Consider the following 15125-nt stretch of genomic DNA (forward strand, 5'->3'; position numbering starts at 1 on the left):
GCTGATTCTTTGCAGAACCAAGCTCAATTCAGCACACGCCAGAACTAATAAGCCTGGCCAGACCCAAGCTAACTCCTGCCACACTCCTCATTCCAGTTTGAGCTCACACAGAATACCACTTGTGAGGGAGTTTAGTGGATTTGGTGTACATCAATTAGCACCTGGGCCAATGAGCCATGACAAAGAGTTGAACAGGGGGGTGCCTAGTGCAGCAGAGATCAGTGGCTACAGAGGAATAACGAAGAGTACAAGAGGATATGGCTCACAGTAGACACAGATGAATCCTACTGGGAGCTGCTTTGGTATCTGCCTGTCTCTCCCCCAGTAATCAGATTACAGTGGGGAAATAGCAACCTGTGGCTCTACAAGTTGGATCCTGCATGGCTTCTCAGCTTCTGCTCCGTACTGCACGGAACTGACTGTACTGCTTCCAAATCTGGTTGATCCCAGAAGCAGCATAACTCTGTTTACATAGCACTGCACACAAGCCAATATGGTGCATGCAAACACCGTGCTGCCCCTGTATCCTTGCACAATCTACAACTTAAACCATTTGCTCATAGATAGATAATGAGCTCCCTCTGCAAACTGCTGAAGATTTTTTTTTTCTCCTTACCTAATATCTGCTTTAGGTTGAGACTTCAGGAAAATGCATTAAAAAAAAAACAACAACAATTTCAGATAAAAGCAGAAGGGAAAAGCACTTTTTCATGTCTGCTGATAAGCTCCAGTAACTCCATGCTCTGCATAGGGACTGCAAATTGGGCCAAAGAGCCACTGCATTCTCCTTTAAAGTTAACAAATTTTATTTCAAGCAGATTATCAACATATGCAGGTGAAACCATCCTTTTTTGCTTGGCAGAAATACAGTTAAGGGGCACAGACAACCAGCACATTCTGGTCACACAGATGTATAACTAGCAGATAATAAATAGGATGGGTTTCTTCAAACCATTCCAGCTGGTCGTGTAAGATACGTGCACACAGCTTGTCTCTCCTGCACTCTCAATGCTCCTTTTTTAGCACCCACAGAAGTGACATGGGCACACTATTCTCTTCCCTCCTAACTCATCAAAAAATATGTTTTTAAACCACTAACAAAATTTTCACTACGTATAATAAAACACATCACGTACCTAATACATAATAATTTAGCTCAAAAAAATCTTACACTACACACAGAAGCAGTGCTTGCCTTCTTGTCCCTCTATATTAAAAAAAAAAAAAAAAAACGGGCTTAGACAAACTCCAATATGTTTTAAAACTTAAAGCTAATATTTTAAAGTTAAGCTTTGAAGTGCCATGAAAATAATTTCAGAGGAACAAATATGCGAACTTAATATGAACACCACAGATGTCATCCAGTATCATGGAATTCCTCCCTCTTAAGCCATGTTCTCAAAGAAGACACTTCAGAGCTCTATTTTTTTTTTCCCCTGAAAATCAAGTAGAGTTTAGTTAGGGGTGGATAAATTGCAAGATGTAAAATCAGAACCCAGTATCTGATTTTTAATCCAGCATTACAATTTAAAACATCACATCAGCTTCCATAAACATCACATAAAACCAGGTTAAAGCTTACATTACAGTCACATCTTTCCTTGAAACCCTTTTTAACTTTGCAGCATGGAAATTTCTTGGTTCTTCATCTTCACTGTCTGAAGACACATCTAGGAATTGTACTCCTCTTCGACGCTTGAAATAAGACAGCTTCGTTGTCCTCTCATCTTCAGGAGTTTCTGGGACACTGGAGTACCCTGTACAAGCCATTTTAATAGGAGAAAAGATGGGAGAAAATGACTTAGGACTTCAAACTTCAAATATTTATTCATACTTATAGCATCAGACAGCTATGACTTCATCATACAGTGCAACCACTTAAACAGAACTCATATCCCTATGCACAGAAAATTCCTGTAAGCTGTAACTTATCTGGCAAAATCACCTCAGTGATCTTATTTCACACAAACAGAAACCTGTATATTATAAACCACAAAGTTTAAGAGCACTAGTAATTATTTAAATGCATGTTTATCTTGGGAGAAATAAACAAATCAGCAGAGTCCTCTGAGCTACTTCCAGGCTAATCAGGACACGGACAGACACACAGCAGTGTATCTGATGGCTGGTTTATAATCTGCTTGTCACAGCCTTTCAGGAAGGGTGCATCACTGTTACACAGCAGGAGATTAGAAAGCTACTCTGAGGGTCTTAACAGGTACAGATGCAAATCCTATAGATACGATCTACATCCCCATTCTTTTCTGCATCGTGCTCTAGACAATTCTTATGTAGGCAACTTAAAACACAGGAGGACACTTGGTGTACTTTCAAGGTAAACAGAATCCGTCTCCACATGTACATTCTCTAATTGCATCTCACAAACCACGTCTTACTTGCCATGAAACTTGTAGAACTGAGCCACTGTGCCTGCATTAATTCATACTGCATCTTCACTTCTGAACATACTCAGAAGACAACCATGAGCATAAGCAGCCAACCCATTCATGCAATTCCTGAACTAGTAACGAATACAGCATGGTAAAATCCCTGTCAGCTACACCTGAGGCCAGTTCCATGCATGTATCTAGATGGGGAAAACATGACCACACAGGGAAATGACACAGCATGTGATATACAAAATGGGTCTTGAAACTAAAGCAGAGAGAGGATCAGAACACTGTAAACCAAAACAAAAAAGCCTGCGCTTTATTAGACTTTGCTCTGTCGCCCTCTTTCAGCACTGTACCAAAGGCACAGTGTGCTCTAGCCTCACATACTGCATATTTCAAAGCAGTTCTTGTGGTTATAACTGTAAAATTCAGATGCTCCCATATGAACTTGGGCAAGTTAAAACATATGGTTCAATCCAGCACCTACCAAGGCTGGAGCTGTTCTGCCACCTTTAAAAAAAAAACAAAAAACACACACACTAGGAAAAGACAAATTTGTAGTTGACTCGTGTGGACCTGAACACATAGCCCCTATCTTTTCATCTTTAAACGTGCACTACACATAACTATTTGGTAACAACTGACAACTCGTAAGTGTGCCGTTTCGTGTCAGCAATTGAAGAAAAGCATTCAAGGCATTTTGCAGAAGCAATGAGGCCAGAATCTCAGCCTGACCCGATGCACTACTCCCACACACTATCTGTGCTTCATTCCTTTCTACTACTTCACTATTTTTATAGCCAGTGATGAAAAGAGCTACTAAACAACGCACGGTTACCATGCCAAGTGATGCTGTTTAAGACCAGACAAATTATGAGCCCTGGAGGCACATGACTGAAGAGAGGAGGAAGAATGCACGGAGTGGAGAATGTGACAGCTTCAGAGAGCATCTGCTGTACAAAAGTAATCTTGTAGAAAATAATTTAAAATAACCCACTGTGGCAGCATTCGAAAGAAACACAGGAGCACAACGATAAGCAATTAGCTGACACTAAACTACTAGTCGATACAGGCTTTGAAAGGCCAAAGGTACCCAATAAACTAAAAAATACGGTACTCAGTGTTATGTAGTGCGCTGCTGAGAGGGGGAAAAAAGAACTTGAAAATGGAGATTATTAACAGCAATTAAATAAATAAGAGTGATCTTAACTCAAACTTCTTTACCATCCATAAATAACTCAAATAAAGTAATTGTTACAGTCAATCTTCAGATGGTCTTAGCTACGCATAGGTAAGATCTTACAGAATATAAGTAACACACATCTAACCGTATGTTAGTCTACCAGGATGAAATACAGGAGTAGGAAGAAGGAAAAGCACATCATAAATCAGTTTCAATTCTCAGCTAAAAACCTCTGTGATCTGACACCCCCGTATTTCAGACTGACCATGTGGAACAGGAAAGGTTTTGTCTTTCTCTCAGGCCCACAAAGGAACTGCTTCCCAAGTGACAGGCAAGTTTGCTTCCTACCTGCTGCTGTTACCCAGCCTACGTTCATTGCAGAACCACGGGCATTACTCAGAGATAAGCACTGATGAAGCAGGACTAAAAATGTAATACCCGGCTTGTTGAACAGACCAAGGCAAGATTTCATGCTTGCCACCATTCAAGGGTCAGGTAGCTTTCGTTTTCAGTAACTGCTATAGATGGAAACCTCGAGATTGACTTCCCTAAGGAATAGCAGACACCATAATGAGTCTGAGAGGGGCCAGCTGAGAGTGTATCACCCTTCTTACTGACAACAGCTCCCATATGCAAAACCAGAGCTCTCACTTATCTCCAGCTGAATAAAACTGCATCCTAAACACAAAACCTTGTAGCCCACACCAGTGCCCTCATGTGTTGGGTCACCCTCACCTGGAGCTGCCTCGTGCACATGCAGGGGGTGACTTAGAGCCTCTGGTCCTTGCCTGACTCCCCAGAGCACCTCACCTCCTTGCTGGTCCAGCCCGGTACCAGCTGGCAGTCACTGACCCAGTGGGACAGCCACTGCAGAAGCTGGGACAGGCTGTGCTGTTTATGCTCCCCTACCTGCCTCTGTGCTCCCTCAGGGGTGTAGAGATGAGGTGTTTTTACTCAATGTACAGCAAAACAAACTCCATCTCTGCAGCTGGTACTGAACAACTGGGAGCTCCCTGCTGTTAACAGCTTCCGATTTACGTTGTAAGAGGACAAAACTCCAAAAACTGACAGAATATAGATGTATTTTCCTATAAATGACAGACAAAAATATACATCAAATTGGGAGGCAGATGGGTGAAGAAACTCTCCAGGCTAATTTCCTACTCCAAAGGAATTCAGACTAAGAAAGACTCTGAAAGCTACAATAAATTCATTAGATAATCAAATGCAGAAGTGAGCTACATGTTGTCAAATTCATTCTTTATGAAAAAAGACCTTTTTCTATCAGTTTCAAGTGTGGCACAAAATTACAGCGATGATTTTTAGCAGGGCCAAGTGCCTCACTTAGCAAAGCAATGGTGTTATCTTAAGAAGCCGACGCTGCAGCTTACTGTTTGTTCCAAAACGGGACGGGCCCTCCTGCAGTCAAGACCAACACCCTAGCAGCAGAGTTCTTCAGCTGCACTTTTTCCTACCTGCCCACATTTGGAAGGAGACATGCTGTCTCTCACAAGGCTGTTTTCATTATGTAAAACCTATATGTATGTAGATATCTTAAGAAGAAGGCAGGAGAAGAGACATTAGGGTAAGTATCAAACACTTCCATTGAATTTAAATATAAAGATGTGGGCAAACTTGTTCCAGCAACCTCTCCCTAGCTGGTTTAAAAAGCAGTTCTAGTTTAGCAGACTGAAACACAACATTTGTCAACGTTATAAAGATGGGCTAGCCAAGCGAGGGTTATTGCAATAGCACAGAATTGTGAGGAGTAAAATTGAAGTAACATAACATCTCTACACCATCTCTAATGAATTAACACCAACAATCAAGTCAGCTTCCATGATCTTTGCCTTGTCAGTTAGACTATATTCCAAACACACTCTTCCTGCAATAGCAGGTCATGCAGGCAGGCACCCATTACAGCTTTGCTAAGCATCTGTATTGGATATAAAGAGAAACCAACAAGCTTACAAAAACAACGCAACCTTCTAAATGATTTTGTTCTTTAGAACAGGCCTTGGAAGAAGCTTAGATTTAAATGAAAAGTGTATTTACTTCTCCACTTGGTGCCTTCTCATTTTATTTTTACTTTAAATAGCAATCGCTGTTCCTGACAGCTCCTAACTCCTCTACCTATGAAATGCTGTGTTACTAGGAAAAAGCATTCTCCCTCTCAAAAAAAAAAGCACTATTTCCTTCCTCTGCTTCCTCTGCCTATTCCATTGAACTCAATCCCTTGAGAGGACAGATGGGGGGGAAAAAAGTAAGTCACATATGTAAGAAGAGGAGTCCTTCCTGTGTATTTAGAGCAAATCATAACCTTGTACAGTAGTACTAGTTTAAAAAAAAAAAAAAAAAAGAAAAGAAAAGAAAAACTCAACAACTAATTTTTGCTCTCACAAAAAGAGATTCCATAAGAATAACTGGATCCAACTGTGCACAAGTATATGGTGACAGTTTTAAGCCAGGGATGAAGGTATTCAAATGAAACTCTAACATCGCAGCAAATGCTGTGTTTAGCATGGTCAGTAAACACACAGCTCCTCTACTAAGCTTCACTTTATAACCTGACTTTTTTTTGTTTTTAAACAACATACTTTCTACAGTCTTTCAGAAGACATATACCTAGTGTGGAGACACGTTACATAGCCCTATAATTCTAATTGCAACCTACAATACAAACCACACATCATGATCAAAGCAGCCTGGCCCTTTCTTTCCTGAATAAAAATAAAATTGAAGTAATACTTTGAAGCTAACTTTGTTTACTACCACTGCACAAAGTAACAGAAGGTAATTTCTACCCAGTTTCAGAAAGCAGTATCAAATGCATATTGCTATAGTCTACAAATTCACCAATATTCCTGTTTCAAATAAAGTCTTCTTCATTTGCTACAATAACCCTAAAAATCAATCAATAATAGACTAAGATGCTTCATAAAGATACCATTTAAAAATGTTTAGTTCAACCTATCTTCCCAGGAATGCTCAGAAGAGGTACTGAAGTCATTACTTTTTTCCAGAAATGATTAAGTAGAATGATATCCTATGAACTGTGGAATAAGCAAAATACATGGCTTCCTCTGGTCATAAAAAAAAAAAAAAGGGACAACAGATAAGAATACAAAAAGCATGTAGCCCCAGTGCAAGTGAGTGACGTGACACTGCACACTGATACCTGACAGTTCAATCATTTGGGTTAGATACTTGAACTGCACAGAAAGGACATCAACAAAAAATAATTAGCCACCAGTAACAGCAATGGTTTAATTTCATCTACAACTTTTATTTCCATCTACTATTCACAGTTTGCAAGCATGATTTTTGAATACAAAAATCTAAACTGAATACAAAACCATGAATTTTGAATCTTGAAATTTTGAATTTTGAAATTTTGAATACAAAAATCATGCTTGCAAATCTTATTTTGAAATTCCTGATTATAATTCTTTTAATTCATACACTTCCACCACAGCTCTGCTCCATTTCTACAGCTGGAATCATCTCATTATATCCGTACACCAGGCTACTTACAAATAAGATGACAGTTTCACCACATAATAATAAGACTTAATGTGTGAATTATTTACTAGGTAACGTTGATCCCTACAGAAAATTGCAATGCACTACCCTGATGCATTTCCACAGCTTTTTAGGACGGTATCTTTCAGATATGACCTGGTAACTATCCCTCAGTAGCTGATAGTCCTACCCTTCAGTGAAGTGATGTTCACAATTAATCACCTCTAGCTCAGCTGCAAAGTCACTGCAAGCCTGCATCACTTGCAGAATACGTAAGCGTATAAAGACAATCCATTGTTATGGCCATCATACTGCAAAATACTTACTTACTTATAGAAGCGTAAGGTATGTACATTCAACACAAAGCAACAGGAAGCATTACATACCTAGGGTGCAGAACGACCTAGCAGTACTAGCTTGTTCTGGGAAAAATAAGAAAATATCTGAAAAGATAGTGGCATTTCATGGCACAAGACACGATCTAACTTTTTTTGTCCTAAAAAGAATGGAATTACTATTTTTGTCTCTCTTTGTTCGAAGCACATTTTGGAATATTCAACAAATTGGAAATCCAAAGAAATCCCTAGTAAAGGATGCTGAACTGTTCACCTCTAAAGAAAAGCATCTGATTTTAAAATTCTTTTACATACACAATATGACTGCGTGATACCAACTTAAGTGGGACAAAAAACGTCACCTGTTATTTAATCAATTGTTTTGGTTTGTACACGTGAACTAAGGAGCACTCTCCCCTTTATCTCAGCTCTATGCATCAGTATTTTTCAAATCCACTGCGTTTGTTTTCTGAAGAAATACAGGTAAATGTTGTCCTCACATGATTTACTGAGCACTTCCAGAAGGTTATTTTTAGCTAACTTGATGTAAACAGCTTCTTGTACAAAACTGCTCAATACTTTTGCTTATGCAGTTAGCAGTAGAGAGCGTACACTGTGCCCTAAGCAGGTCACCTCTGCTCCTTCTGCATGATAATACAGAAGGACAACAACTGCCTATTTTATTTGACCGAAAGGAAGAAAAATTCTGTCTTCCTGATGATGATTAGGAAGCAAAGAGGACATGCAACTGCTAAACCAATTTAGTTTATTCTTCCACGTTTAGGTATCTCATATCCTACAGACAAAATTTGAGTTGTTTATTTCCACTTCTACAGGCTTAGAAAATATTACATAGTTTTTAAAATAGTTGATTAATTCATTTAAATGGGTTACATGAAAATGATGTGACTTTTTTCACATATTCACGCAAAACCACTCCAAATCCTTTAAACGCTCAATACTTGTGAAAAATGAAGCACTACGTAAATGCTAAGTATTGGTGATTACATCTCAACTTTAAGCATTAACTGGAACCCCTGTTCTACACCAGCATGTGTTCATGGTACCTTGCCCTGCACTTCTACTGAACTCTGATTTACTGCTGGTTACAATTGCCTCCCACATGTTTTCTCACTATTACTAAGCCTTCTACAACAGTTCCTCTTTTAGGCTGCCTTTTATTATACTCCTACCAAAAACAAACAAACAAAAAAAAAGATGCCTTTCTATAGCAGGTATTCCTTCCCTCTTAGGCCATTCATCCATCCTCTGTCCTACCTTTGTAGGATATAAGCCCCATACTTTAAAAAACACAAGCTCCAAACTTCGTTGGTCTTGGTAGTACATGCATCCACTGGCAAAGCTGAGTCTTTCATTAGGGTAGATTAAAGGAAAAAATTTACAAAGACAAGCAGCACCATTTGTTAGTCTGCATCCATGCCTACCACCCAAGAAGAGTACTGGCAATCAGTACCTCCTACGCTGCAGAAAAGTGACTTACCACAACCAGGAAGCCTACTTCTGTCCCAAAGCACACTTCCTCTGAGTGCCAGCTTTTCTAGCAATCCTCAACAAGACACACACATGCAGACACAGCAGCTGCAGGCTGCTCGCTTCCTGTGGTACCACAGAACCATTATGGTTGGAGAAGACCTCCAATATGATCTGGTCCAATCATTGCCCTGCCACCAAATCACTCTCTCTGCTTTTGGACAGGCTGTTTAACTGCAGACTGGCAACTACGAAGCCAAAATTCTTGTTGTTTTATTTTTAAACATTAAACATTTATTGATGTTTAATAACACAAGCAAGACAGCGCTCTAGTCAACTGAAAACACTCAGTCTGCACAACACCAGAATTCATGGAGTAATCAGTCTACTGTAGTATTGTCTGGATCATCTGTGAAAGAAAGAGGAACTTCTCCTTCACATAAAAGGTTCTCTTATCATATAGATAAGCGACTACAATAACTAGCCTTCAAAACTGTTAAACAACACCAACGGATGCTGTTGCTCCACTACTACCTAAATGTGTAATCAGTTTGCCTGATCTCTTCAAGGACACTTGCATCTTGACACTTGTAACCAAAGTTGGACAGAATAAAAATGTCCAAAACGTATGGAGTGAAGAACAAAAATTACTTGTTTCTGATCCATTCTCACACCTTCAACAACAGAAAAGCTGCCAGCGTAACAAGGAAAAAAATTAATCACAAGTGAGTGTGACTGTGCAGCTGACAGCCATTACAGCAGCATACCAGCGTTGGCTGATGAATCCGAACACAACCAGCATATTGTGAACGCATCAGCCAAGCAGCACAGATGCCTCCATGAGCAAGCTTTTTCACATTTCCACGAAAACCACGAGCTATCGCCAGCAAAGGGGCCTGCTGCAGAGCTCCGAGTGAGGCTGAGGTCCTCATGGGCTGGCTGTGACAGGCTTCTCGGCTCTTTGCACACCCAGGCCCAAGCCAAAGAGACAGAAACAAGTGCTGAAAAGAGCGAAGACAAGTGCTTATCTGCAGTGCTGTGTGTCATGTTAGCTTACTGAAAACGTTGAATATGTGTAGTATTGAGCTCACCAGGGAACAAAAAGGTGTTTTCCTCTCTGAAAACCTTAATATATTAGTGTGGAAAAGGAATAGTATGGGAAACAGCGTGTAAATGAGGAAGCTGAAGGTATTTTCAGACAGCGAGCCGTGCTTAAGGGGAAGAGCCGTTCCACCCCCGGTTACCAGGTTACCGAGCGGCCCCTACACGACAAACTGACCCCCTGACACCTCCTGATGTGCAAACCGCTGCCAAACCTCCACACCGTGGTAAAAAAACACCCCCCACAGCCCCGCAGCGGGACAGCGGCCGCGCTCTGCCCACACTCACCCGCTCCCTGCGCCCCGCCCGAGGCCGGGGAGCCGGGCCCGGCGCCGCCGCCATCCTCTCCTGCGCCCCGCTCCTCGCCATCCCCGGCCCCAGCCTGGGGGGCTGCCTGCCCCCGAGCCCCCTGCGGCCCGGCCTCCTGCCCCGCGCCGCCTCGCCGCCTCTCGAAGCGGAACCGGTCGAGGTTGAAGAGGCTCATGCCGGGAGCGCGGCGCCCTCCGCCCGCCTCACGGGCACCTGCCGCGCATCTGGCGCGAGCCCCGCCGGAACCAGCCGAACAGAGCCGAAGCCCAGCCGAAAACAGCCGAAGACGGAGCCGAAAACAGCCGAAGACGGAGCCGAAGCCCGGGTGGCGGGACCCCGGCTCGCCCCGATGGCGGCTGCCCCCGCTGCCCCGCAGAGCCGGCGCTCCGCTATGACGTCACAGAGCCCCTCCCGCCCGCCCGCTTTGGCTTCGCGCGGTTTTGCCGCGGCGGCCGTTGGTCGCCGGGGAGATGGCGGCGGCCTGAGGGGAGGGGAGGGGAACAAGGGGGTGAGGGTGGGGGGGGGTCCCTCAGGCCGTGTGGTGGGGCCTGGGTGCGCAGGGAGCTCGGTGTGGGCAGAGGAAGGGCTGTGGAGGTCGCTGAGGCCATAGCAGTGCGCCCACACGCGTTAAAAGGCTGGGAGGTGCCAGAGCTTAAAGAGGTACCCGAGCTCAGAAGGCTCAGGGGTACCAGGGGTACCTGTGGAATAACGCGCTGCAAGGCAGGGCAGGAGTAAATAAATGTTATCTCGGGCAGCCGGGTGCTGCTGCTGTTAAAAACCTTCTGGAGAAGTTGTGCTACCAAATAAAGAAACATGAACCACTTCCCCATCCATCCTGCCAGGTCCAGCACTGTGCTCACACTTCGCTCCTTCGCCTTAACCATCACCCACTTTGCTCCTTCACCATTACCATTACACACCACTTATTTAAGTTACCAGCAGCTCAGATGCCCGACGTGGGGTCACGGCTGTGCCATGTGGGGCTGGTTATCTGCCCCTGCCAGCGCTGCGTGGGGCAGGGCTCGACGTGCTGCTGTCTGCCAAACGCGCAGCAGCCTGAAAATGGGAGCGTTTCCAAGTGTTTCCAGAGATGGCACCTACGCACACATTAGGTCTACCTGGAAATTTCTTTCTATCGATGTTATTTTCTGTCATCGGTATTCATCAGTAGTCTTGGCTGCTTCATACTGAATCGTTATTGTCATTATAATGAAGTCTGCTCCCCTCGAAGGGACTCTCTCAAATAAGTAGTCAATGCTCGCTTTGCCCCTATGACCTTAACAACATATTACAGCGCTCAACAAACACACGTACACCCAGCACGAGCAGATAATCTGACTCATTTGTACCCAATTGCAGTTCTTTTGCCCTTTCCATCAGGAAAATGGCAAGGAGAAGTGGTACGGACTTCAAAATGCTTCTCCCTGTCACATATCTAAGTAACAAACCCATCAGCGGTGTCTTTCAGTACTGTCTTATTCCACAGTGTTGTTGTGGAAGTTTGTCTTTTTCATCTATTCTAGAGCAAGAATAAAAAAGTGACCACTGAACAGGTAAATAAGTAACATAATTAAGCTCTGAGGAGCAAACTTATTTGGAGGAACCGTTTTCCAATCCAGGCTCCAGTAAAGATGTCTTGCTTTCAGGTCAAATGTTAATCTCATATTTGGGTAGCAGAGGACTTGAAATAGGAAAAGATGAAGTTGAACCTGTAAATTGAATGAAAGTCAGATTTTCCCTGCAGAGACAGATGCAGGTGGATTTGCAGAGGTGGCAGGTGGTCGAAGTCTTGATGGTTCAGAAGTCATATGAGGTTATTGTCTGAGGAAGGCTAAACTGCACTGAGGAAAAAATGAGTGCTTGGGCTATAGACACTGGTGACATAAAAAGGCAACTGCTGTGTGGCTCTTCGAGGAGAATTCTGCTTTACAACTCATATCTATGGTAAATAATGCAAACATCAGGTCAGCCTGAGAAAGGGAGAAGGATCTGCCTGTCATACAGGGTCTGGACACTACCAGCTGACACATTTACACTCATATTCCACCCACCTAAAAGGCCCGTTACTCCTCTGAAAGGAAATAGTGGAGTTTGTAGGAACCTAAGATGGTTGAGGATCAGAAGAAGAAAAAGGGTGGACTTTGAGGGCACTTTCACATCCTCTTGGGATCTAATAACCATCACAAAGCTCATCACCTTCTTTGCAAAGTATTTATACTAGTGCTAACATGTCTGGCATGATTGCCTGACACAAACTTACAGCAACACACGTATACATACATAGTTTAAAAAATCCAGACAATGCAGAGCCCATTCTTTCCTCAAGGTGAGACTAATTTTTGTGTGATAGATATTAAGCCACATTGCTTAACTGACTGTAAGGACAAAGTCAGATACTGAGGGAGTACTAACAGAAGACTTGGGAAAGGAAGGTGACTCTGGAGAAAGCCAGTGTATAGGGAAATGTCAACTCAGGTCAGAGTTTATTTTTGACTCATCAAGGCAGGCAGTACCACCAGTCTTGGGGAAAAGAAAAAAAAAAAAAGTCACAAATTCCAGAAATTGGGGAAAAAAAATCAGACAAAAGCTAAAAAAAAAAAAAAAAAAAAAAAAAACACTGAAAATGAAAGGGATGAAATTCAACACTCCAGAACATGTCAGATTTTAAAAGCATTGCGTTAACAGGAATTAGCATGAATCTGGAAATTGCTGTCGTAGATTATTTCATATTTTTTTAAATGCTTTGAACTTGAAAAGACTAGGTAATTGGGAGATATTAGTATTATTAATATGCTATACTGAATTCCTGGCAAGCAAGGCAGGAAAAACGTCTGAGGTGGTAGTGGTGCCAGTTAGACAGCTCATGCTTACTGGAGAACTGACAGACTGCTCTCTGCTACTGTTTTGAAGGGTGATTTGTGATGCTTTTTTGAAAGAATCTTGTTCTAAACCTCGGTAGCAGAAATACGAAGGGAAGCTGTTTACATAGAGAATTGCTTTATATGCAACATTGAAGTCGTTAAATTTGATTGTTTTACTTCAGCTGCAGTTTTGTTGCTATGCCAGCAATGCAGTTGAGCATACCAGGTGGCGTGGAGGCCTTCTGAGATAATTGTGAAGGTTTACGAAGCAGTGGTATAAAATAATGGCCCAAACACTGAGAGTAGAAAAGAAAACAAAAATGTCAGGTTAAAATCACTCCTTTTAAAATTGATGCATATTCAAGCATCATCTTGAGTAGAAGTAAAATCAATTCTAATAGTTTGATAATAGACATTAAAGTCTGTCTAGATGCAAAAAGTTACAATTTACACGTTACAGATAGACAAGTTATTAGTAAAAATTCTGTTTATTAGTAAACAGTGGCCTGAGACAAAACATCTCTATCACCATTCCTAATAAGTGTGTTTTTTTCAACTACTATTCTTTTGTTGTTGGTTTATGCCCATTTTATGTCCTGTCACAATTAGAAATATTGGTAAAGATGCTGTCTTTTGTAAAAGAAAAAAAAAAGTGAGGGGGAAGGTCTGCATTGATTACCATGTGAGAACGTGCCAAAGCTACACCAGAGTGGGATAAAATCAACAGGGACTGTGATATAGGTTCCCTTAGCACATCTGTTGGTGCTTGCCCCCAAACATTGGATGGGATTGGTGGGAAGTGCTTCTGCTTTGTTATAAATCGTGAGCAACAAGACAAGCTGTCAGGTGGAGATGGGTTTGTACTTGATCATAAATTCAAAAAAAAAAAATCTAATAAAATGTTTAAACTAGTTCATACAGCTGCAGTTGGAAAAGCGATGGGAGTTGCACGTTGTACATGATGTTGCTGTAGCAACCCCGCCATAATTAAATACATGAATATCCAAACTATTTTGATGTGCGAGCTGCACAGTGGTTACAGAGTAAGGCCTCAGGTTGGAACTGTCCCAGAGATGTCTCTTTTCTTTCATACCCAAGGGGGTTATTACTTCTCGATGTCCATTGAATAGACAGCTTTCTCTATTTGGGAGACAATAAAAAACAACATCCTTTGAGGAAAAATAAGAGGATAAGCTGGGTTTTATAGAACAGCATTGGTATTGCTTTACATAATCCTCATTTTTTGGTGCCTAAAGATACTTTAAAAGTCTTTAGCACAGTTCATATCACAGAATCATCCAGGTTGGAAGAGACCTCCAAGATCACTGAGTCCAACCTCTGACCTACACTAATAAGTCCTCCACTAAACCATGTCACAACATCTAAATGTCTTCTAAAGACCTCCAGGGATGGTGACTCCACCACTTCCCTGGGCAGCCCATTCCAATGCCTCACAACCCTCTCAGTGAAGAAGTTCTTTCCAATATCCAACCTAAACCTCCCCTGGTGCAACTTGAGGCCATTCCCCCTTGTCCTGTCACCAGGCAGATGGGAGAATAGACCAACCCCCACCTCGCTACAGCCTCCTTTAAGGTACTTATAAAGAGCAATAAGGTCGCCCCTGAGCCTCCTCTCTTCTCCAGGCTGAACAACCTCAGCTCCCTCAGCCGCTCCTCATAGGACTTGTTCTCCAGACCCCTCACCAGCTTTGTCACCTGCTCAAGCCCATATGCACAGCTTTTCACCCTTCCACACTGCGCTGCCCTCCTGCAAAGATGTACATAATATGATGTCTGTGCACTCTAAGCAGTCCTGCTGAACATGAAGGCCTTTGCATGCCACTGTTTCATTTGTAATGGCTCAATGAGAATGTAAACAACTCTATTTGGGAACAGCAGGGTTAATGAGCTTGATTTCCTATTAGTTTAGG

At 42.3% G+C, this 15125-nt stretch overlaps 1 protein-coding gene across 1 annotated transcript in view; it reads right to left on the bottom strand.

The window, feature by feature from the left end:
• Window positions 1-10697, bottom strand: part of SMARCAD1 (SNF2 related chromatin remodeling ATPase with DExD box 1) — a 42595-nt gene extending 31898 nt beyond the window's left edge. Inside the window, exons 1-2 of the mRNA XM_084285454.1 lie at window positions 10314-10697; window positions 1583-1757 (exon numbers count right to left, since the gene is read on the bottom strand). Coding sequence (XP_084141580.1) covers window positions 1583-1757; window positions 10314-10509 — 371 coding nt within the window. The 5' untranslated portion in view covers window positions 10510-10697. The remainder of the gene's footprint in view (window positions 1-1582; window positions 1758-10313) is intronic.
• Window positions 10698-15125: the final 4428 nt, after the last annotated feature.

Source organism: Netta rufina, assembly GCF_964035555.1.
Source record: "Netta rufina genome assembly, chromosome: 4".
NCBI lineage: Eukaryota > Metazoa > Chordata > Aves > Anseriformes > Anatidae > Netta > Netta rufina.